A 22,650-nucleotide genomic window follows, 5' to 3' on the forward strand; every position below is an offset into this window, starting at 1 on the left:
AAATGATTCTGGTGTCATTTTGCTCTCTGCTGGGAGGATTTTTCCCCCACACCTACTCTTTAATGAATAGTACTTTTGTTAAGCTTTACAAGTTAAGGTTAAGGATCTGTTTTGTAAATGTCCTATGAGTAATAATAATATTAATAATAATAAATTCAAACGTAATTTTTCATGAATCTGGGTTTGTTAAAAATATTGAGAGTATAGAATCATGTAGTAGAATTCAGCACCATAAATGGAACCAAATCTTCTTTATAATTGCATTTGAAAAAATATAAAATGTTAATAAAATACAGGAAAGGGGCCTGGATAGCTCAGTGAGTATTGACGTTGACTACCACACCTGGAGTTGGAGTTTGAATCCAGGGTGTGCTGAGTGACTCCAGCCAGGTCTCCTGAGCAACCAAATTGTCCCGGTTGCTAGGGAGGGTACAGTCACATGGGGAAACCTCCTCGTGGTCACGATAAGTGATTCTCGCTCTCAATGGGGCACGTGGTAAGTTGTGCTTTTTTTCTCTTTTTTTGTTGCCATATTTAAGAGATACGTTTATCATATATTCAAATACATAACTTATTTAACTTTACAATATTTTTAAACTGGGAAAAGTAATTTGTGAAAAGGCAAAGGAAAGACAACAAAGAATGAATATATACTTACACATATTCCAATATAGAAAACAAATGTGGCAAAAAGCAAGGTGCTTTGCCGAAACTTCAGTTTCAATATAAGAGAAATGAACATTCTTAAAAGTCCTTAAATGGTCAAAATATACTTTATTTCAAGTTGTTTAAACAGTTAATGCTGCAGATGCCACACTGTAATTGTGAAGTTTATGAATTAAAAGTGGCACTCTAACATATTTCAATAAAAGGTGCATTATAGTCAGGTTATAACATATCAAACAACATATCATTTTCTTTGAAAACAGCAAGAACCTTAGAATAGCTTTGGATTTCTAATTCCACTCTGAGGTATTTTTTTTTTTTTTTCTTTTTTCTTTTTTTAAAAGAGATGTTTTAAAAGTTATTGCTAAAATTTACCTCTTGGTGACATCAGGAAAGGCTCTCTTCTTGCCATTCTCTCTAAACCACTAACTTGAGCAAAACTAAATCTTGACATTTTGCACTGTAATTAAACAATTTGCACTGTAAACCCAGCAAAACTTTACACTTAAATACAACAGAATGTACCTTGAAGTCCAAGATTCCTTTTAGGCTCATTACATTGAATATTAAGAGCGGTGGAAAACACATGAGTGAAAAACAGAATGACTCAGAACTACAGCAGACACTGTAGAAATAGACTCTATATACCATAACAGAAATACTCCCAGCAGCTTACTTTCCTTTAAAAATATTTTTTCCTATGTATGTTTAGACAGTGATAAATAGGGCAAAAACGACATTTTAAGAGCCATAATAATCTATTTTATCTATTATGTTAAATACAGCAGTGATTTATCCAATCTGTAAGATTTTTGCAGAGTTTAAACCCATCACTGTTATCCCATTCGGCGTAAACCACTTATAAGCAGTAAAAACCCTCACCATCTTAAATTCCATATTAATGGTCAACTGATATATTGGCAAGGCCGATTAATTGCCAGATATCTAGCATTTTTAGACTATCAGCATAGGCCAATAACTGTGCCTTTACCGAGAGCTTTAAATCAATAATGTAGCTAGAGGTTTTCAAATATTTTTTCTGAATTTTGAAAAACGTTTTATGTAAAATAAATGTTTATTTCAACATTTTGAGTATATCTCTTGGTCATTTTCAATATATCAGCCATGGGTCACTCTGCTTTGCAGATATCGGCATCGGCCATAAAAAAAGCCTATTTCAGTGGACCACTATTGCATGTATGCATCCCTTTGCATATAAAGCATCACCTCTCTGATGTTTTCAGAACATAAACATAAAAGGCAAAAAAAAAAAACATCATAAAATTACCCAAATTAGCACAACCAAATAAATGAGAAGAAAACCAACAACCACCATTTACATTACAGACAATACTGGACTACAAGTAAGGGTACATTTACCTCCAAATATATACATGCATATAGTAGTGCTGACCAGAGTCTGCTGAAGGTTTTGGTGGAACATATGAAGAAAGGACACACATTTTAAAACTCTACAGGTCAAGCATTAAATGTTAGAGCCATCATCACCATTAGCAGCCTCTAGGATGAGGGAGAGGGCAGCATGCAGTGTGAAAGCCAGGGAATCGCATCTGGGCAAGGAAATGGGGAGGCCTCGGGGTCTTCTTACGGTTGATTCCTATCAAAAAAGAAGCAGTTTCTTGGTTGGTATCTGCAGACTTTTTCATTTTATCTGTGCAGAAATTGAGGGAAAATGTATGGAATTCTGCGGAATAATTTTAAACCTAATGGAATGTTTTAAATGGAGCAGAGAGCACTAAACTCTTATTGATAGCTAAACAGCATAATGAAATAAGCCAAAATATTTAATGAACAAACATGCAAGGGGTGGGGAATGCATACAACTTTTATAAATGACAGATGTCACAATTCTGCTGAAATCTGCAGATTGTTTTTGCACTCTGGGCGCCCATAATCGCTCTGGGCCTGGTAATAACTTTCTACCCAGAACAGAACAGAACATTTTAGAGCAAGTTTTGCAAATTTGTACGTTTCTTTTTTTTAAGGTTTTGTTTTCAATCTGTGAGTAGTGACTGTACAGTGGGGTTTAAAAGTTTAAGTTCACTTGTGAAAGTGCTTCAATTTGCAGTTATCTAATTTAATGAAGTTGTATATTAAATTAAGCAAATTATATTATCAGCATAACAATGAGTTAAAAGTTGTAGGGAAATATAACCGTTTCGTACAAAGGATTTAAAGGAATAGTTCACCCAAAAATACAATTTCTCTCATCATTCACTCACCCTCATGCCATCCTAGATGTGTATGACGTTCTTTATCCTGCAGAACATAAATTAAGATTTTTAGTCGAATATTTCAGCTCTGTCAGTCCATACAAAGAAAGTGAATGGGTGCCAAAATTTTTCAGCTAATTTGCAGCTCGTTATTTTCACATGCAAATTAGCTTGTGATTTGCCACAAACCTTTTCCAGATGTTTGCAGCTTTTCACCGGTAGTGGTGAACCTCCGGCAAACCTTTGGCAACAATGGACAATTTGCCTCAAGTTTGCATGAAAAATGATCAGTGGCCAATTTTCAGCAAATTTTCAGTAAACTCTAAATTTTTGTAAGGGTGGATGAGAAACAGATCAATATTTAAGTCCATTTTTGCTATAAATTCTTCCTGCCCAGTAGGTGTCGATATGCATGAAGAATGTGAATCACCAAAAACACCAGAAGAAAGTTAATGTTAAAGTTGAGATTGTCTGAGCATGGAGAAGAATTTCTACTAAAAATGTACTATAATATTGATCTGTTTCTCACCCACACCTATCAAATCACTTCTGAAGACATGGATTTAACCACTGGAGTCATATGTATTACTTTTATGCTGACCTATTTGATTTTTGGAGCTTCAAAATTTTGACACCATTCACTTGCATTGTATTGACAAAAAGAGCTGAGAAATTCTTCAAAAAATCTTTGTTTGTGGTCTGCTGAAGAGGAAAAGTCATACACATCCGGGATGGCATAGGTCTCCAGAGCAGCCTCCAGAGAGGGCGAGCACGTGCTGTGTATGTACCTTCATAGACAATAACTGTTTAAAATTGTTGTATGTACCATGTCGTCAGCCAGACATGTCCGATTTGCAACCCCCTTTAATTTACCCTGCCACTCACGCTTTACCGTAGTTGTGTTCAGAAATATGTCTGAAAAGACAAGGACTCTTGTGCAACATGCAGCCCTATTTATATCTGAAAAAATCCCAATATGCTGTATATCGATAATCATCGGGAAAATCGTCTGATTATCGATGTATGAAAAAGATATCGATCCCAAGCCTATTGGTCAATGTCACAAATTTGATTATTAGTGACCTAAAAAATAGTGCAGCATCTTTAATACTTAGTTTTCATCATAATCAGAGGGCAAATTAACGTTTTTACTGTGGAGCAATATTTGCCCTCTGGATCAGATTTTTAGAGGCATTTTTTAACCTTAAAGGGGCGTTTTAAAAAACCACTGTGTGGCATTTATTAATATAAATTACAAACTAATTCACTAAGATTGTTACCTATAATTTTTAAATCACCTTCAAAACATATTTTGTGATAATATGAATTAGGTTTAGAATAAAATATTAGAAAATAGATCAGATGTTAAGAGGGAGCTTATTATGGGGTCATTTCCTAACCCTATATTTTCCAATTTTAGGGCATTACTGTCACTTTCTGTGTGCCAACGACTGCCCATGCCTAAATCCGCCACTGGCTAGGGAGAGAAATCTATCACTAACCACAGACATTTTGTGAACGTTCTAGTTCAACCAAAGAGAACATATTATTCATAGTAATTCTTTATTGAATCTTTTATTGAACCAATTAAACCAGAAACTCAACAAGCAAATTAATTTAATGACAAGGCCATTTAAATGACCTTAGTAAGACCGTATGTGTAGAAAAATGTGTCCCGTACCAAACAAATCCCAATGTTACAGCCTAGAATATGCGTCTGGTACTCCCTCCAGTGCTCTCAATGATGACAGTCCTGTCCTCCTTAATGGGTGGTGTGAACTGGTAATCGTCACTCAGCAGACCCAGAATAGGGTACTGGTTCGTGTAACTGTTCCATGATAAGAAAGAGCAGAGTTCAAAATGAGTATTTATCTTTTGGACTGACTGGCATGGAACAATTTATCTCTCACATGACATTCTGAATATTTATAAGCAATGAAAAAGTATTTTCTTTCTGCATATGACGAGAGTCTTGCTATTTCTTTGATAGTTCAATCTATCAAGTAATGTGACAAAGTTAACTATCCTGTGAATTATATAAGCAATAAGTCATGAAGACACACATTAATTACAAATGGCAGTTTCCTGAGATTGAACCGTGTTTATATATAGTTTAAGCTCTGATCCCCACTCCCCCACCAAAGACACACACACCTCTTGGTAATGAACGTTTTCGACGTACTGCTGGAACTGTCACTCTTCTGCTGCTTAAGTCGTCTGATCTCCTAAGGGTGCACACCAAAGGTCAAATACATTTAGAATAAAGTACTGCAGCAGGAATCTGGAGAAATATCTGTCAATCAAATTCACCAAGTCTACTCTGCATTCACATTCTTCAAGGGTAATGAAGCTGAGATAATACAAAGAGGGAACAAACTATATCATTATTTGTCTATGATGTCAGCTTCTAAGTAATTGGCAGTCTTTAAAATGAGGACAATGTCCTTGTTCTCAGATTCATTTTTAAACACATGAATGTTGTTTTTCTTGAGTCTGTTTAATGATTGAATGAGTGACAATATTGGTTAAGCAACCAGTCTATACAAAGTGGTAGCATATACACTCATTGAGCACTTTATTAGGAACACAACTTGGTATGGCCTCCCTTTGCTCTAAAAAACAGCCTAAATTCTTCATGTCATGGATTCCACAAGATGTTGGAAACATTCCTTTGACATTATGGTACATTTTTCAGCTGCATATTCGTGCTGCAAATCTCCCATTCTACCACATCCCAAAGGTGCTCTATTGGATTCAGATCCGGTGACTGGGAAGGCCACTGAAGAACAGTGATGTCATTCAGAACAGTGATTGTCATGTTCATGAAACCAGTTTGAAATGACTTTTGCTTTGTGACAAAGCTGGAAGTAGCCATAATGTGTGTGTGTGTGTGTGTGTGTGTGTGTGTGTGTGTGTGTGTGTGTGTGTGTGTGTGTGTGTGTGTGTGTGTGTGTGTGTGTGTGTGTGTGAAAATGTTTTGTGTTTGAATAAAGACTGTACTTTCTGTCACTTCGAACCAGTCTGGCCATTCTCTGTTGACCTCTCTCATCAAAAAGGCATTTCTGTTCGCAGGACTGCCGCTCACTGGATGTTTTTTATTTTTGGCACCATTCGGAGTAAATTCTAGAGACTCTTGTGCGTGAAAATCCCAGGAGATCAGCAGTTACAGAAATACACAAACCAGCCCGTCTGGCACCAACAATCATGCCACGGTCAAAATCACTGAGATACATTTTTTCCCCCATTCTGATGGTTGATGTGAACATTAACTGAAGCTCCTGACCCATATCTGCATGATTTCATACACTACACTGCTGCCACCCAATTGGCTAATTAGATAATCGCATGAATTAGTAGGTGTACAGATGTTTCAAAGTAGGTGTGCAAGTGCTCAATGAGTGTATTTCATGGACTGAGGAAAATGAAAGGTTTCCTCTAAGGAAAATAAAGTACCTCCTCAACAGCATTGATTTGGTCAATTTTCTAGCATCCTTCCGAGCTGTTTCAAGTAGTCAGTAACTGAAATTTGACAACAGCCATACTCAAAGAAATAACTGGGAAGATGCTTCCCAACCAAATTACATTGCAGAAAAGATGACAACTACATTGTGTGTTTGTTGAAATCAACACCGTCTTACCAGCCCTTAGATGATGCTTTACACATTACACGAAACCCCTAATTAAATCCACTTTTAACTTTTCATTCTAGTCATTTTGAAAGGGGGTTAGTACCACATCTAACTCTGGGTTATGAAACACTGTTCGTCTGATTTTGAGGTGCTCACACTATATTGTAGTGCCAAAGGTATACAGAGTGAAGTGATGTGGTATCGGCCAGTTGTTTAGCAACAGACTAATCAGGAACTGAACAAAACTATGCAAATAAGAATATTGGGATGAATTGAAACACCGATCTCACTGATACTCTTGTGTCTGTATGGGGCAAATCCCCACAATTTTCCCAGAATAGTGAAATAGTGAAAGCTGTTGTATTAAAGAGAGGACCAACACCCTCTTAATGACCATGGTTTTAAAATTACATGTTTAACAAACACACATGGGTGTGGTGTTCCGGTGTTCACATTATTGTGCCCATATAGTAAATGGTAAATAGTCTGCACTTATATAGCGCTTTTTTAACCTTAGCGGTTTTCAAAGCGCTTTACTCTCAGAGTCATTTACCCACACACTCGCACACCAATGATGGCAGAGCTGCCATTCAAGGCGCTAGCCTGCCATTGGGGTTGTCTTGCCCAAGGACAATTCGGCATGTGGAGTCATGTGGGCCGGGAATCGAACCACCAACCCTCTGATTAGTGGCCAACCTTCTCTACCACCTGAGCCACAGCTGCCCCAAAGCATGAGCAGTGTGAAATATGAAACAAGATCACCCAAGATTATGTTAATCCAGGGTTTAGAATGAGAGTGGGTTACCAATTTAAAGTGTAACAAGCCCATTTGTGTGTGCGGCAGATGATGTATGTAGGTTTATGTTTATGTACCTCCTCCTTTTGTCTGATGACACTTTCACGTTGCTCGAGTTTGGTGAGGAGCTCAGTGATACGCAGTTCCAGGCTACTGTCAGAGGTGTTTGTGATGGTGGTGCGCTCTGTCTGAATCTTTATCAGCTGAGACTAAAATGCACACACAAAAAATACAACATATGAAATAGATAGAGTTATTAACTAGATGAGACACATTAAAAGTCATTGCAAAACAGCAATACAAATATTCTAGATGTAGACCGATATATCGGTTTTACCGATTAATCGTTGCCGATAGTTTTCATATATATATATATATATATTATTCCTCAGTATTCCTTTGTAGCTGGCACTGGAGGAATCTACAGTACAACAGCGGCCACTAGAGATGAAATAAAAACAATCACAGATGCCTTGTGGTGATTTGTTGTATTAAATCTTTGATTATTGACAATTTGTATCCACATTTTTAGAGAGGGCGTGCAAAGAAAAATGCAACTATATGGAAATTTGCCCTTCAGCACATACATAGTGTCTTCATCTTCATATTTTGTAAATAATAATAAACTTAATTCCTTGTTAAACCTTACCTGGTGTAATTATATACACATGGTGAATATATAGGCTATAAAAAGCTAAATGTGTTTAATACTTAATACAGAGCATTGCAATGGGGCCAAGTCTACATAATTTGAAAATAAGAGTCCCCAGTGTGTTTCAAACTTGTTTATAGTTAAAAGTCCCATGTTATGTACCAAATCTTCATTTTTTTCTGGTTATTATCGGGTTTTGGTTGAACAATAAGCTGCATCTGGGACTCTTGTCAGAGGCTCCATGTCTGTGCCTGTCATAGTAAGGAAAGACTAAGAACATTTTTAACATTCTATAAATCGATTTTAAAAACAAATCAGCCGATTTATCAGTTATCAGGCTTTCCCACCACCTTACTTATCGGTATTGGCAAAATCCAACTATCGGTCGACCTCTACAGAATAAAGTATATACACATAAACCAGTGATTTCCCTTGAATATTAATTAAAGTCTGTATTCTTTCAATAATTATTTTATTATGGCAACTAGAAATTGTGTCCAGTTTATTTTAGGAAGAATTGTTTATTCTAGTAATTTGTATTAATAAATGTGATTATTCATTCATACATTAATCATTCTTTTATCATATTTCTGTTTTATAAAAGCAATATGCCATGAGAGGATGTGCATTACAGTCCTTTTACAAAATGATAGACATTAACCATGGTAAAATCACTGTTAAAAATGTTAACTCAAGACGTCTGGATAATTCCGACTCTAAATTCTGTCTGGATGAGCGGACATAAAACACACGTCTGTGACTGCACATTCTTTTTTAATGCACCAAGTTGCTACATTCAGAAATCGAACTATTCATTGAAAATGTGTTTGTTATATCACACTTGGACATGGTTATTGGGGTTGAAGGCACCCTTGCTTATTCACTGCCTCTGATAGCTTATTGCCTTAACATGATATTCCTACTTAGGAGTCATCATTGATACATTTAGTACAAATTCATCAATCCCTATCTATTCTTTATTTCTGAATTATTTACCCGCAAGCTCTTGAGTTCTCTCTCCTTCTCCTCTCGTAGTTCATTCAGCATCTGTTCATACTGTTTGGACAGCTCCTGTGTTTTGATTTGGACAGTGGAACTACTGCACTGACCAGCCATCTGTGGAAGAAACACCCACAATTTCACATACACACACATTCACACACAAATAGAGAGGGGAAAATGTAGAATCAGAGACTACAATTATATGAATTTCCACTGCATAATCTCTAGTTTCCTGTTTCTGAAACTTTACAATGATACCAGTGGCCACAGCATGCAGGACTGCTAATTACAAATGTAGTGAATTGAACAATACGTCAACAAATATTCAAACATAAAATTATCAAATGTATAGTACTGGCTCTGAAATCATTTTCTCACCCTCAAACATTCACACGAAAGAGATCACGATTGTTTTGGAACATCATAAGGGTGAGTAAATGATCACAGAATTTCCATTGAGTGCTGTATTTGAGCAATCACAACGAGGTCCTTTAGACATTCTCACCTTCTTCCTCAGGAGCTCATTCTCATTCTCAAGAGCTCTCTTGCTGCCCTCCAGCTCTTTGATGCGGAAGTCTTTGCTGGGTTCATTGCTCTGGAGGACCAGGAGCTGGCTCTCTAAAGTACGCTGAGCACTGTTACTCTCTTTCACAGCCACCTAAGAGAGTAAGATAGTGAAAGACATGAAGATTGAGATGACATCTCACAGCATACAAAAATTCTAGTTGTTATCAGTTCTCAAATTACCACCTAAACCGTTAACTATGCAACAATTATCTAAAGCCATGAATTGAGTGTTACTAGCGTTGTATTGTTGGCAGGAATGATGTTTCGAAGTGACGCTTATATGTCATGGTTTTGTAGTGGTGCCCCCTACCTGCAGTTGTCTGTTGTGCTCGCGTACGTTCTCCAGTAGTCTGTCATACTCCGAAGCCTGATTGGATTTAAAGCTCAGATCTCTCTCCAGCTCCTCCTTCTCACTCTCCAGACGCTGCCAACAAACAAACACAACTAATCCATTTTACAACTGGACACACAGAGACACTGATAATGTTTTTTGTATTGGAAAGGATCCTCCAATCAGGTTCACTTAAAGTAATAGTTCACCCAAAAATTAACATTCTGTCATCATTTACTCAACCTCATATCGTTCCAAATCTGTATACTGAGATTTTAAAGAATCTTCATGAAGCTCTTTTTGTTCCGTGTTTGATGTCCTGACACAATGCTATCACATGGTTTCAGAAGACTTGGAATATAGCCAACTGACTACTTGTATACTATCGTTACGGTAATTTTATGGTGATTTGTTGTACTTTTCGGAGCTTGAAAGACATGGTCACTGTGAACTATAAACTGTTGTTGTATGGAAGAGAGCAGCATGGAGATTATTTGAAAATGATCTTGGTACGCTTAGTAAAAAAAAGATGATGAGTAAGTATTGACAGAATTCTCAAAATTCCTTTAATAAATCAGCAATCTGATTAAAGATTAAAAATGACTAAACTGGCAAAAAGGAAACAATTTGATGATGCCTTAAATGCAGACAAATTCCTTTGAAACTGAATCTGCTTGTGGATCGCAGACAAAAAAAAACAATGAATTGGATAATCCCTCTCTTTTTTTAGCTGTTTATGCATTCAGCATATTTTCATGTTATTATATTTCCAGTTTCAAAAGAGACCACACAAACTTAATTACAAGTAATTACGAGTACCTTTTGAGAATTGGAATAACTTTGTTGGATGCCATCACAACCTCAAACACAAACATTGGCAAATTTGCTTCCTATAAATCGTTTTTGGCAGAATATGTAGGCTTCCGCCTATTTGTGGTAAACCTATCATAGTTTATGTTTAACTAATTTAAACAGATGTTAAACAGGTTCTTTGTGGCATGCATCCACAATAATCAGAATTTGTGCTTGTAAGCCTTGTGTATCCAGAGCAATATACTGTATATATTCTATTATGTAGCAGTAGTTCAGAAACGCTTATAATCCACTGCATTTTGGCCCGCTATTAATTTGAAAGTGGGTAGTTTACAAAAGTTGTCAGTTGACATATAACATGTCCCTGAATTTTAGGTTAAAATTAGAGATGTGCCAATGTGAAAATTTTTGACCGATACCGATTTTGCTGCAAATATATCAATGTTTAAGTACTTTTATCTATAAATCATCACGGTCTCTCGTGTGACTTATTCGCGCTGGCATGTTTGGACGTAATCTCACATTTTTCTCTCTGTTGAGACATTGTCAGTAAACATACAGATACAAATACAGATTTAAACCAAAACCAATGGAGCTTCTGTACAGCGTTCCTCAGCTGTAAACAGCTCTCCTCTTCTGGGTGTGTCTGTTCTCGCGTAAACATGCCAAAGCAATAACGTCACACATGACGTGTGCTGCTGCTGAGCATAAGCGATGATTTCTAGTTAAAAAGTACATGAATATTGATGTTTTTTGCAGCAAAAGTGATTGTTTCTCATTAGAAGACACACATATAACCACTGGAGTCATATGGATGATGTTTATGCTGAGCTTCAAAGGTCGTATCACTATCCACTTGCGTTTTAAGGACCTACTGAGCAGAAGAATGTCATACACACCTGGGATGGCATTGAGGTTAGTAAATAATGAGATCACTTTTTATTTTTGGGTGAACTAACCCTTTAAAAGAGATTTTACAAAAAGTATAACTAATTAATTATAAATAAACTGTTTGTATTTCATATCAGCATTTTCATGCCAATTACTGATATGTCGATGGTTGTAATTTGGTCCATAATTGGCAGATAAATATCGGCAGCCAATACATCGGTGCATCCCTAGTTAAAATGTGCATATATGTACAATGGAAAGTGTATACTGTATCTTAGGCCCTGTGACAATACAGATTATTTTTATGTGTGTCCAATAACCGATATGCAGAACCAATATTTTAATTATTGTTTTATTCCTAGGTTTTTTTGGCACAAGATTAACAAAATAATCATTACACTACAATAAAACATAATATGCACTACAAATATTTTAATAAAAGCCATAATTAACACTTTACATTTTTTTTTTTAAATGTATAAAAAAAATATATAATCATATTTTTTTATGCAATTATATGTATGCAAATTTGATTTTCTATCTAAAGTGTCTCAAATATATATATTACTAAGATGAAATATTATATATTTCATCTTAGTTTTGGGCTATGTCAAAGTGTTCAGCTTAAAATGTTATGTTTCTCAATATTTATCAATATTAAAGAAATTATAATAAATGAATTGGAAAAATATCGATAGTAAATATTGGTCAGACTGATTATAGTCCATCCATATTTTTAATCAACTTTTTCCTTCACAAGTTCAAGAAAATTACTTAAAATATCCCTGCAGTATGACAAATGTATTTTTACATTTACAAATATTCTCAATTAAAATGAGGTGATAAAAACGTCATGAATAATAACTATAAGAAAAGAAAAGAATTGGAAAGACGCACTTTTTATGAAATTCCATTTCAACTACCAAACTATCAAAATAGAAGCTGTTGTAATGGCAAATGGCTTGTGTCAGCACCAGAGATGTCACATCATACTCTTGACTGTTTACACAGGCATCACACCTTTTAAAAGTCAAGGTCAGCTCAAAGCTATGTGACATAACAAACAAACGCCCTCAGGGAAAGACCTGATAGAGTTCATCATTGACAGTGGAAACTTTCCGCAGGACAAGAGTCTGTTGGAGGGTTAGTGGTAGAATGATTATCTCTTACCCTCAGATCCTCCTGCAGATGCATAAGCTCTTCTCGCAGACTGCCGAATGTGGTCAACAAAAGACGCATGGTCTTATCAGCCGTCATACGAGTCTAGATATGAGAGAGAGAGAGAGAGAGAGAGAGAGAGAGCACAAGACTGTTAAGGTTGAGCATAGTGAATAAAATTAGAGCCAAATTACTCAAACCAAACCAAAATGTATTATGCATTTATTATCTTATAAACCATTTACATTATATTAAGTTCAGGTCCTATTTTAAGGAAAGAAAGCAAAATAATGTTTTGTAATATTTTGCTTAGGCTGCAGCAGTTTACAGGTGGCCATCTATCATTCTAATAACATTATATCATAATTTGTGTGTGTTTCACTCAAATAGGTGGTACTGCATTTTAGACTTCTTAAGCTTCATTGATAAGGAAATTCCACAATGCAGAGTCTTCAAATACTTTATACTATGAGCATGTGACCATTCTCTTTTGCAGCCCTAGTCAGCCCTATTAATTTGCCATATCTTAAACATATTAAACATAAATTACGTGCAGCTGACTGTGCACATTAATCTTATTAAAACAAATTAAATGAATGAGTGTATGCCTCTGTGATGCCTGCAGAAACATGTGTACCAGGAAAAGATTAATACTCTAAATGAGTTGTCAGGAAAAGGTGTCTGTGGGTGGGGTGTACTGAGAGACGGGTGGAGCTGAGTGGGAGTGGTCAGGGTGGCCATTCACCATGTGACCATGAGCTCTCACCTGCAGCAGGTAGCGGATCTGTTGCTTTGTCAATTCAGACCCTCCTTTAGGAATAAGAGCCTCTATTTCTTCTTTCTCCACCTGTTTTGCAAACACACATATACAGACAGACACATTTATTTATCAACAGATGTATACACAATATTTTTCTTCAACAGTTAAAGAAATAGCTCACACAGAAATTAAAAATCTGTTAAAAAAACTTATCCTCATGTTGTTCAAACCTGTATGAATTCCCTTCTTTAGTCAAACACAAAATGAGAAGTTATTCTCAGATGTTCAGAATATTCATGCCGTACTTTTCTCTACAATAAAAGTGCATGGTGACCAGGGGCTGTAAAGCTACAAAAATTGCAAAAAGTACCAAAAGTATTGTAAGTAGTTCATATGATTCATGCACTATATTCCAAGTCTTCTGAATCAATTTGATAGTTTAGTAAGATGAAAATTCGAAATTTAAGTCTTTATTGACTGATAAGCTTCCCATCCTCCTATGCTCTCAAATCTTTTTAATCTTGTTTGCATATATTCAAATATCATGAATCAAGACGTTTCATGCAAGGTTTGACATCAATGATACTAAAAGTCTTTGGTCTTTGTGTGCCTTATAACCAATAACGATGAGATGAATTTGAATATGGCCAAATTAGATTAGAGAGCTAAGGTAAAGTGGAAGATTTTCAGTGATTAACAAATTTAACCGACCGATTACAATTTCAGTTGGTTCTTTACTCAATGCTATAGTATGGCCTTTAAAGACTTGGAATATATCACACAGGTAATATGGACTATTGTCAAGGTATTTTGGCTTTGTTTATTTATTTATTTTTATATTTGGCCACCTTTCACTTTAATTCTACAAAAAACAGCAGGATAAACATCTCCTTTGTGGGCTACATAAGACAGAAAATAACATGGGTTTGGAACAACATGAGGGTGATTAAATGATGACTGAATTTAATAATTAGACAGACTAAGATATAACTATAAAACATAGTACCAAACTATAATCAAAGAGCTCACAGAGCTGGCTGGAATATAACTTTCAGACAATCTCACTCATTAAACCGATAAACCTGCCACTCCCTACCTTGTAGTCAATGGTGGGGTCCAGAAGGTGTTTCCTGCAGAGACAGAGAACAATATAAATGAGCCACAAAAAAAACACCTTAAAGCAGAGGCGTCTAGAGAAGTTAATGTTCTCATAATGGGTTGTAAGATTAAAGTAGAGATGCTATGAAGTCATTGTGAGTCACAGGATTGAGCATTGCTCTTAAACAGTTTTGGGCAAGGCCTAGGGGTTTCACTCTAATGATTCATTTGAGAAAGTAACTACTGTCAGACAAAATATACCTGCTATTAATTTTCCTTTAAGTAAAAGATAAGATGTTTTTACTAGATAGCGATGTCTTGCAGGTGGCAATAGCTTTCCTCGCACATTCTCAATATTCTCATCTCTTCAGTCACCTAGATAAAACTTGACAGGGTTAACGGGTGGTTTCGTCTTATCTGCAAGCACATCTTTAACTTAAAATCTCTATCAAAACACACATATGATATAAGTCCTTAAGGGCAAAGTAGGTCTGATGACATGGACCAATAGCAGTAAGAAAGTGTATAGTAGGCGGTACAAAGTTATCCTGAAAGTTCGCATTGGAAAACTGTTACAAACCACTAAAACGAACTCAAAAACACCTTCATTTTTGGCCAGATTTTGTTCTAAATTATGTCACACCCTTTTGTTCTAGAATTTCGTATGAAGTATATATCAGGACCTTTAACCTACTGCATTGGTGTCTATAGCCCATATCCTTAGACATTCGGCTAAAAGCATCTAGAACCATCCATATTTGCATTCTCAGTATTTCTATTATGTAGTAGCAGTTTAAAAACTTAATAGTAACCATTGTGCCTAACAACAGCCTTTTCACAATGACTATATTGACAGCATAGCATGGCCTCTCACACTTATTTCCTTAAATGAAAAACAGCATCTACCTTCCCCGGATCTTGTTCACATGCTCAGAGATGTAGGTGTGAATGTCGCAGTTCTTGCGGAAGACATCGGCAAGAAGCTCCCCAAAGTAGCGGTTATCCATCTTGGCAACCGGTTGCACCTCGATCTCCTGAGTGATCGTCTCAGTGGAAAGACCATTCTTCACCTCCACAACCTCCTTCCTGAAGCTGTTGTGCTCCTCCAACTCTGGCTGGAAAGAGGAAGACAAGATATTTATGAATGACTCAGATTAGTGGTGGTTGACCATGTTTCTTTTAATTAGAGGTCGACTGATAGTGGATTTTATTGATACCAATAACTAAGGTGGTGGGAAAGACTGATAAGCGATTAATCGGCTGTTAGTTTTTAAAAACTATTAATAGAATGTCAAAAGAATTTCTTAATATTTCTTTACTATGACGGGCAAAGCCAAAGAGACCAAAACGAATCAAATCCCAGATGCAGTTTTTTGTTCAACCAACATCTCAATAATAACCATAATAAATGAAGATTTGGTGCATAACGCATGACTTTCAAGTGTAAATAAGCCAAAAACATAACAGGGACAATTATTTTGAAATGACGAAAACACAATCTGTGTAGATTTTTGATAACTGATAGTTCCAAAAAGCAACTATCGGCACCGATTAATCTGTAAAAATGATATATAGGCCTACCTCTAATTTGAATGGCCGATGCCGATATGAAAACTAGAGAAGGGTGGCCGATGGCTGATATAATGACAATATAAAGCCTATGTGAAATAGGCTAATACACAATTTAATTATAGCAATTGAGATATACACATATACACTGTAATTACATACTGTGAATATGTTGATGGTAGAAATTTTTGCCAATAAAATCAGTCTGTAAAAAGGCCAGAAACATATGGTCAAGTGAGAGCTCCAGTTTCTGGGTGAAATACCCATTAGTGGAGTGAAATGCTATTTTAGTACAAAACTGTAATCTCAGGATCACGCATCATTGATTAGGTGAACACAATTATGTCCTGGTTTCCATTGGACAGAAACCCATGTCTTGGAGGTTGCTTGTGCATCACACTATCAGTAGCGCCACAGGGAAAGGTAATCATATTTGAATTGATGCAAATGTCTGATGATGCTTGTCAGTCATTTTCCAGAATAGGGTTGATTTCAAGGCACATGAACATTCAGAAGCAACATGTTGATTTCCTGTGTGATCATGTTGATAATAAAAAATAAAAATAATTTGCACAACATTTACTTGAAATTCACTATTGCAATTATGCTATAATGTCACAATATAACTTACAATAATGAAAAATGCTAAATTTTGTCTGAGAGTGTATGACTTGTGTAATCAAAGCTGTTTATAAGTTTATCGAATTTAATTTGAAAACAGGTTTTATCAGATACTCTGCTTTCAGATTAGTATTAACTAACTCAAACAAATCAACCATGTGATCAGTGGCGCTTTTAACCACCACGCGAACCACGCAATTGTGTGGGGCCCCGAGGGCCCCCCGCCCCAGTAGGAATGCTCCAATAAAACCACTTGAGGGGTGACATGTTGTTCTGGGTACATGTATGAATACGCTGTTGTCTGTGGTCTCAGAGCGTTTCAGGAAGCCGCCAGGTTCAGGTCAATAGGACTTTTAGTTCAGGTTTGAAATTTATGAAAGAAAAAATACAGGTCTTCTGGTGCGTTCTGCTTCAGTCGTTGCACTACGTCTAGACCAGGGGCGGACTGGCCATCAGGAGAACTGGGTCGAATGGGCTGCCGCGTTATGCAGAACACACCAGAAAATGTCGCCGCGATATGCAGAAAAGGATGCACAAAAGAAGTTTTGTAAAATTATATGTAGGTACAGTAAATATAGCTTTTTTTATAAGCACGATTTTTCGAAATGGGGCCTCAGTTGGTCGGTTGCTTGGGGCCTCAGAAATCGTAAACCCACACCTGCATGTGATTAAAACTGTTATATGCAAAACCTGCAAAGCCACTTTCTATGCATTCTTTAAACTGTGAGTGTTGCATAATACAAGAGGCCGCACCTTCATGAATAGCAAGTTAAACACCACACCTATGCATCAATCCAGATCAGACATTCCTGCTTGACTCTTTGTACTGAATGACAATCCTTTTGGAAGAATCTAATAGAACTACATGTCTGGAACAGAGTCAACCATAAACAGGCCCAGGCCCTGTTGGCACCCTAGGCGAGATTTTAGATTGGCACTTATTTACTTATTTTGAGAAAAGATACCAGAAGAGACCAGACATGAGCTTTACTCAAACCCAAATAAAGAAATCCAAGCACACACACACACACACACACACACACACACACACACACACACACATAAACAACTGTACCTATGGTTACACAAGTAGTTAATAAAACAAAGGGTAAAAAAGATAAAGCAATATTAAATTTGTCAAAATAGTCCTACAAAATATATTATCATTATCAACCTGTTTACAGGCTCATGGGTCATGATGTGGGTCTCGACAATGGTTTGTTTGGCATTCAGCACATAACTGAATAAAACAGGCTGTGTGACTCTGATAAATGATAACTGCCAGAGTAACATTCACATACAAATAACACAAAGCATTTTACAAATAACACAAAGAACAAACATTTCCTCTCTCCATGTGTGAATGATGCGAAGATCTGTTGGGATTTTAATAAAGTTCTTCACTGAAAAGGTTTGCTCGCAGACTTGTCACTAAGCAGCACATTCAGCATCATGAATGGACACGGAGTGGCTGCATCACACTTTTCTTCAAAGAGGAGAAACCGCGCACTCGAATACATGGTGGCCAAATTGCATTAATTAATTATTTTCGATTTGTGCAAGTATACAGTAAATATCTGAATGGGGTGTTGCATCTATTTTCTGGTAACCCTGAGCATATTAAAAGCTTGTGGATTTGTGATAGGTCCCAAAGACAGATAAATAAAAGAACCCTATCCTGCAGCACCTTTCTGTCATTTTGCACCCTAGGCAACCACCTACACAACCATTCAAAAGTTTAGGGTAATTTACTAATTTTTATAAAAAAAATGTCCACGTTTTAGAATAATAGTAAGGTCATCACTACTATGGAATAATAGAAATGAAAATATGGGATTTAAATTGAGACTAAAGTAGTCACCCTTTGCCTAGATTTTGCAGAAATGTACTCTTGACATTTTCTCAACCAACTTCTTGAGGTATCACCAGTATTGAAGGAGTTCCTATCTACAGCCGTGGCCAAAAGAATTGGCAGTGACATCAATTTAGTGTTTTGCTAAGTTTTCTGCTTCAGTTGTTGTGGTGTTGATTGACATTGTTTCTAGATTATTGTGCAGAGTGATCAGATGCTTTTTAAATAATTGCAAAAAGCTTCATTGGCATCAAGAACTTCAAGGAGAGAGGTTCTACTGCAGTGAAGAAGGCTTCAGGACGTCCAAGAGTGGGACCATCTCCTACTGAGTCAGATACGGAATTGTTTCACCACCAGTGCAGAGCTTGCTCAATATTGGCAGCAGGTTGGTGTGAGTGCATCTGCACGCACAGTGATGCGAAGACTTTTGGACAATGGCCAGGTATCAAGAAGGGCATCCTTCTCTCCAAGAATAACATCAAGGACAGACTGAAATTCTCCAGGAAGTACAAGGATTGGATAGAAGAAGATTGGTGCAAAGTTATTTTCTCTGATGAAATCAATAGTCCGAAGACGAAAAGGTGAACGCTACCATGAGTCCTGTGTTGTGCCAACAGTGAAGCAACATGAGACCCTCCATATGTGGGGTTTTCATCCAAGGGAGTGGGCTCTCTCACAATTCTGCCCAAAAACACTGCCATGAATAAAAAATGGTATCAAAACGTCCTGCAAGAGCAACTTCTCCCAACGATCCAGGAGCAATTTGTTGATGATCCGTACATTTTCCAGCATGATGGAGCACCATGTCACAAGGCAAGAGTGATAATGAAGTGGCTCGGAGATCATTACATTGAAATTTTGGATCCATGGCCAGGCAAATCCCTGGATCTTCATCCAATAGAGAACCTGTGGTCAATCCTCAAAAGGCGAGTGGACAAGTAGAAGCCAACAAATTGTGATCAACTCCGAGCACTAATAAGGCAAGAATGGATTGCCATCAGTCAGGATTTGGCCCAGAAGCTGATATCCATCATGCCAGAGCGTATTGCAGAGGTTATGAAGAACAAGGGTCAACGCTGTAAATATTGACTCTTTTCATATATTGAATGTTTTTGCCAATAAAAGCCTTTAAAACTTATGACACGCTTATTGTTTTCCAGTATACCATAGAAACGTGAAAAAATTATCTACAAATACTGAAGCAGCAAACTTTGCAAAACACAAAAATTATGTCACTGCCAATACTTTTGGCCATGGCTGTATGTTGGGCACTTATTGGCTGCTTTTCTTAATTATTCAGTCCAAGTCATCAATTTCAAAAGTTTTTTTTTTTTTAAATACATTTTTAGTTTAGTTTGTAATGAAATAAATTAATTTGTTGGCACAATTATATTTTTGTCTACAAAACTAATTTCAAACATTGATGCATATGCCTTCAGATCAAAAGGATTACAATCATGAGAAATATTCAGATCAAAAGGATTAAAATCATGAGAAATATTCAGATCAAAAGGATAAGATCATGAGAAATATTTCCGCCAATGACCCCAAACTTTTGAACAGAAGAGTATGCCACGGGCAGGCCCTAACCATAAATGTTTAAGTCATCCTGGAGAAAATGTTTGTTGTGTGTGGTTACTGAGGCTGTTCCTAGAAAGGTCAAGATGCTTGTGTATTTTGTACATTGTAACACAGAGATTGAATTTGTTTATATGAAAAGAGTTGCATCAATATTCACCAAACATAATGACCAATTCAAAAGGTGAAATCTTTCTTGTTTCTTTATCATCTAAACTGGAATCGAAGGTAGTTTTAATTTTTATTTTCCAGAAGCATTAGTTGTAGAGATACACATTATTTTGGTATGTCCATATTCATATCAGACTGCATTTATTATTATTACTGGTATTAGTCTAATTAGGCAAATATGGGAAGCAGATAATATCAGGTCTTATTTTGTCCAGTTCAAACAGTACACCCTTTTTCTATTATTTTCTTCTTCCATTTGACCCAATCTTGAACATGTGGTTACATCCTTGGTTCTAAACAATTATCAGTCTTTCCAACTGGACATTATGTTTTGATGTCTGCTTTCACTTAAAAAGTGTAAAATTATAGTTTGGAGCTTTAGTGCCAAAGCTGTTTATTATACATTCACAATGCCAGCAAACACATCAGCTACTGGTCATGACATAAAAATGCTCATTATATCTTTTTATGCCAAAAAACATAGTATATAGGTGCATCCCTATTAAGTGTTTTTTTTTACGTTTCAAAATGATTCATGGAATAATATTCAAGAAGCATTCTTAGTGGTTTTAATTTTTTTTAACTGATTGGTGGTGTAACATTTAATTCATGACATAGCGCAATAGTTTTGTCAGTCCTCCAATAACATCCAGAACTGGAGGTGTGTCATAGTGGTCAGGCTGGATTCCAATGTACTGTGAGAGAGAATCTGACAAGGAGTGCTCACGCAAGGTCTGGTTTCAACCAGATTTACATAGGGACCATAAACTGGTAAACATTTACTACAATATCTATAATCAGCATTCTGATCCTTGATTGGTTACACTCCTCATTTATATTACATCTAGGATAAAGGGTTAGTTCACCCAAAAATGAAAATTCTCTCATCATTTACTCACCCGTATGCCATCCCAGACGTGTATGACTTTCTTTCTTCTGCAGAACACAAAGGAAGATTTTTAGAATATCATCTCAGCTCTGTCGGTCCATACAATGCAAGTGAATGATAGCATAGTTTTGAAGGTGGAAAAATCATATAAAGGCAGCATAAAAGTAATCCATAAGACTCCTGGGGTTAAATCCTTTAGAAGTGACATGATAAGTGTGGGTGAGAATCAGATCAATATTTAAGTCCTTTTTACAGTCAATCCCTACTTTCATTTTCAGATCCTTCTTCTTTTGTTTTTGGCAATTCACAGTCTGTGTGCATATTGCCACCTACTGGGCAGGAGGAGACTTTATAGTTAAAAAGGACTTAAATCTTGATCTGTTTCACACCCAAAACTATCATATATCTTCTGAAGACATCGATTAAACCACTGGAGTCTTTTGGATTACTTTTACGCTCCTTTATGTGTATTTTTGGAACGTAAAAATGTTGGTACCCATGCACTTGCATTGTATGGACCTACAGAGCTGAAACATTCTTCTAAAAAAAAATTGTGTTCAGCAAAAGAAAGTCATACACATCTGGGATAGCATGAGGGTGAGTAAATGATGAGATAGCTTATTAAGTAGCTTATCAATGCATGACCCTGTTCCACGCATGCAGCAAAAATATGGGAAGGCAGCTGATGATATCACGGTAAAAAGAAACCTGTCTTGAAATATTTGGCCAGCAAATATTAATATATGTTTAGTGTGAGTGCTTTACAAAGACAAGTGCTTCTGGCAATGGGTGTGTCACACCATTCCACACATTCTGTGGCAAAAAACACCAGCTCTGATGGTGTTAACAGTGTGTGTGTGTGTGTGTGTGTGTGTGTGTGTGTGTGTCTTTGGCTCACTATTGATCCTGCTGTGCCGAAACCAGTTTGAATTCGCAACAACAAAAGACAGAGTTATTAACAGTTGCTCCTATTACTAACTTGCAATATTTTCTGCTATGATATATCATCATATTTTAGAAGGATTAGTAGATTGGGTGTGAATGTGGAGTTCCATGAATGAAAGATTGTGTCTGGGTGTGTTGTTCAGAGATTAGGAAAATAAGATATCATCAATGTTCATGAGACATCTTTTGGACATTACAGTATAACTTTTACTGTCTGACAAGTCGCAGCAGGTACTGCACATGGCAAGCAAGGGCACATAATAGAGTTTAGTGCTTGTAGTTTTACTGACTGTACTAGAAGTAGTATCACTAGAACTAATAGTCCAACTACTTCTAAAATTCCCACTCATAAACGACTATTTGTTTTGTGTATTACAAAACAACACCTGAGTTAGATTATATATGGGTAATGTGAAGAGCTAATTCTC

At 36.5% G+C, this 22,650-nt stretch overlaps 1 protein-coding gene across 1 annotated transcript in view; it reads right to left on the minus strand.

Moving 5' to 3' along the window:
- Positions 1–754: 754 nt before the first annotated feature.
- The window catches only part of LOC127627292 (protein POF1B-like), a 28,889-nt gene continuing 6,993 nt past the window's right edge, over positions 755–22,650 (minus strand). The window contains exons 3-13 of the mRNA XM_052103629.1: positions 15,504–15,712; positions 14,596–14,629; positions 13,506–13,586; positions 12,752–12,844; positions 9,857–9,970; positions 9,485–9,637; positions 8,974–9,093; positions 7,403–7,534; positions 5,055–5,125; positions 4,582–4,728; positions 755–2,284 (exon numbers count right to left, since the gene is read on the minus strand). Coding sequence (XP_051959589.1) covers positions 4,605–4,728; positions 5,055–5,125; positions 7,403–7,534; positions 8,974–9,093; positions 9,485–9,637; positions 9,857–9,970; positions 12,752–12,844; positions 13,506–13,586; positions 14,596–14,629; positions 15,504–15,712 — 1,131 coding nt within the window. The 3' untranslated portion in view covers positions 755–2,284; positions 4,582–4,604. The remainder of the gene's footprint in view (positions 2,285–4,581; positions 4,729–5,054; positions 5,126–7,402; positions 7,535–8,973; positions 9,094–9,484; positions 9,638–9,856; positions 9,971–12,751; positions 12,845–13,505; positions 13,587–14,595; positions 14,630–15,503; positions 15,713–22,650) is intronic.

This window comes from Xyrauchen texanus, chromosome 34 (assembly GCF_025860055.1).
Source record: "Xyrauchen texanus isolate HMW12.3.18 chromosome 34, RBS_HiC_50CHRs, whole genome shotgun sequence".
Taxonomy (NCBI): domain Eukaryota; kingdom Metazoa; phylum Chordata; class Actinopteri; order Cypriniformes; family Catostomidae; genus Xyrauchen; species Xyrauchen texanus.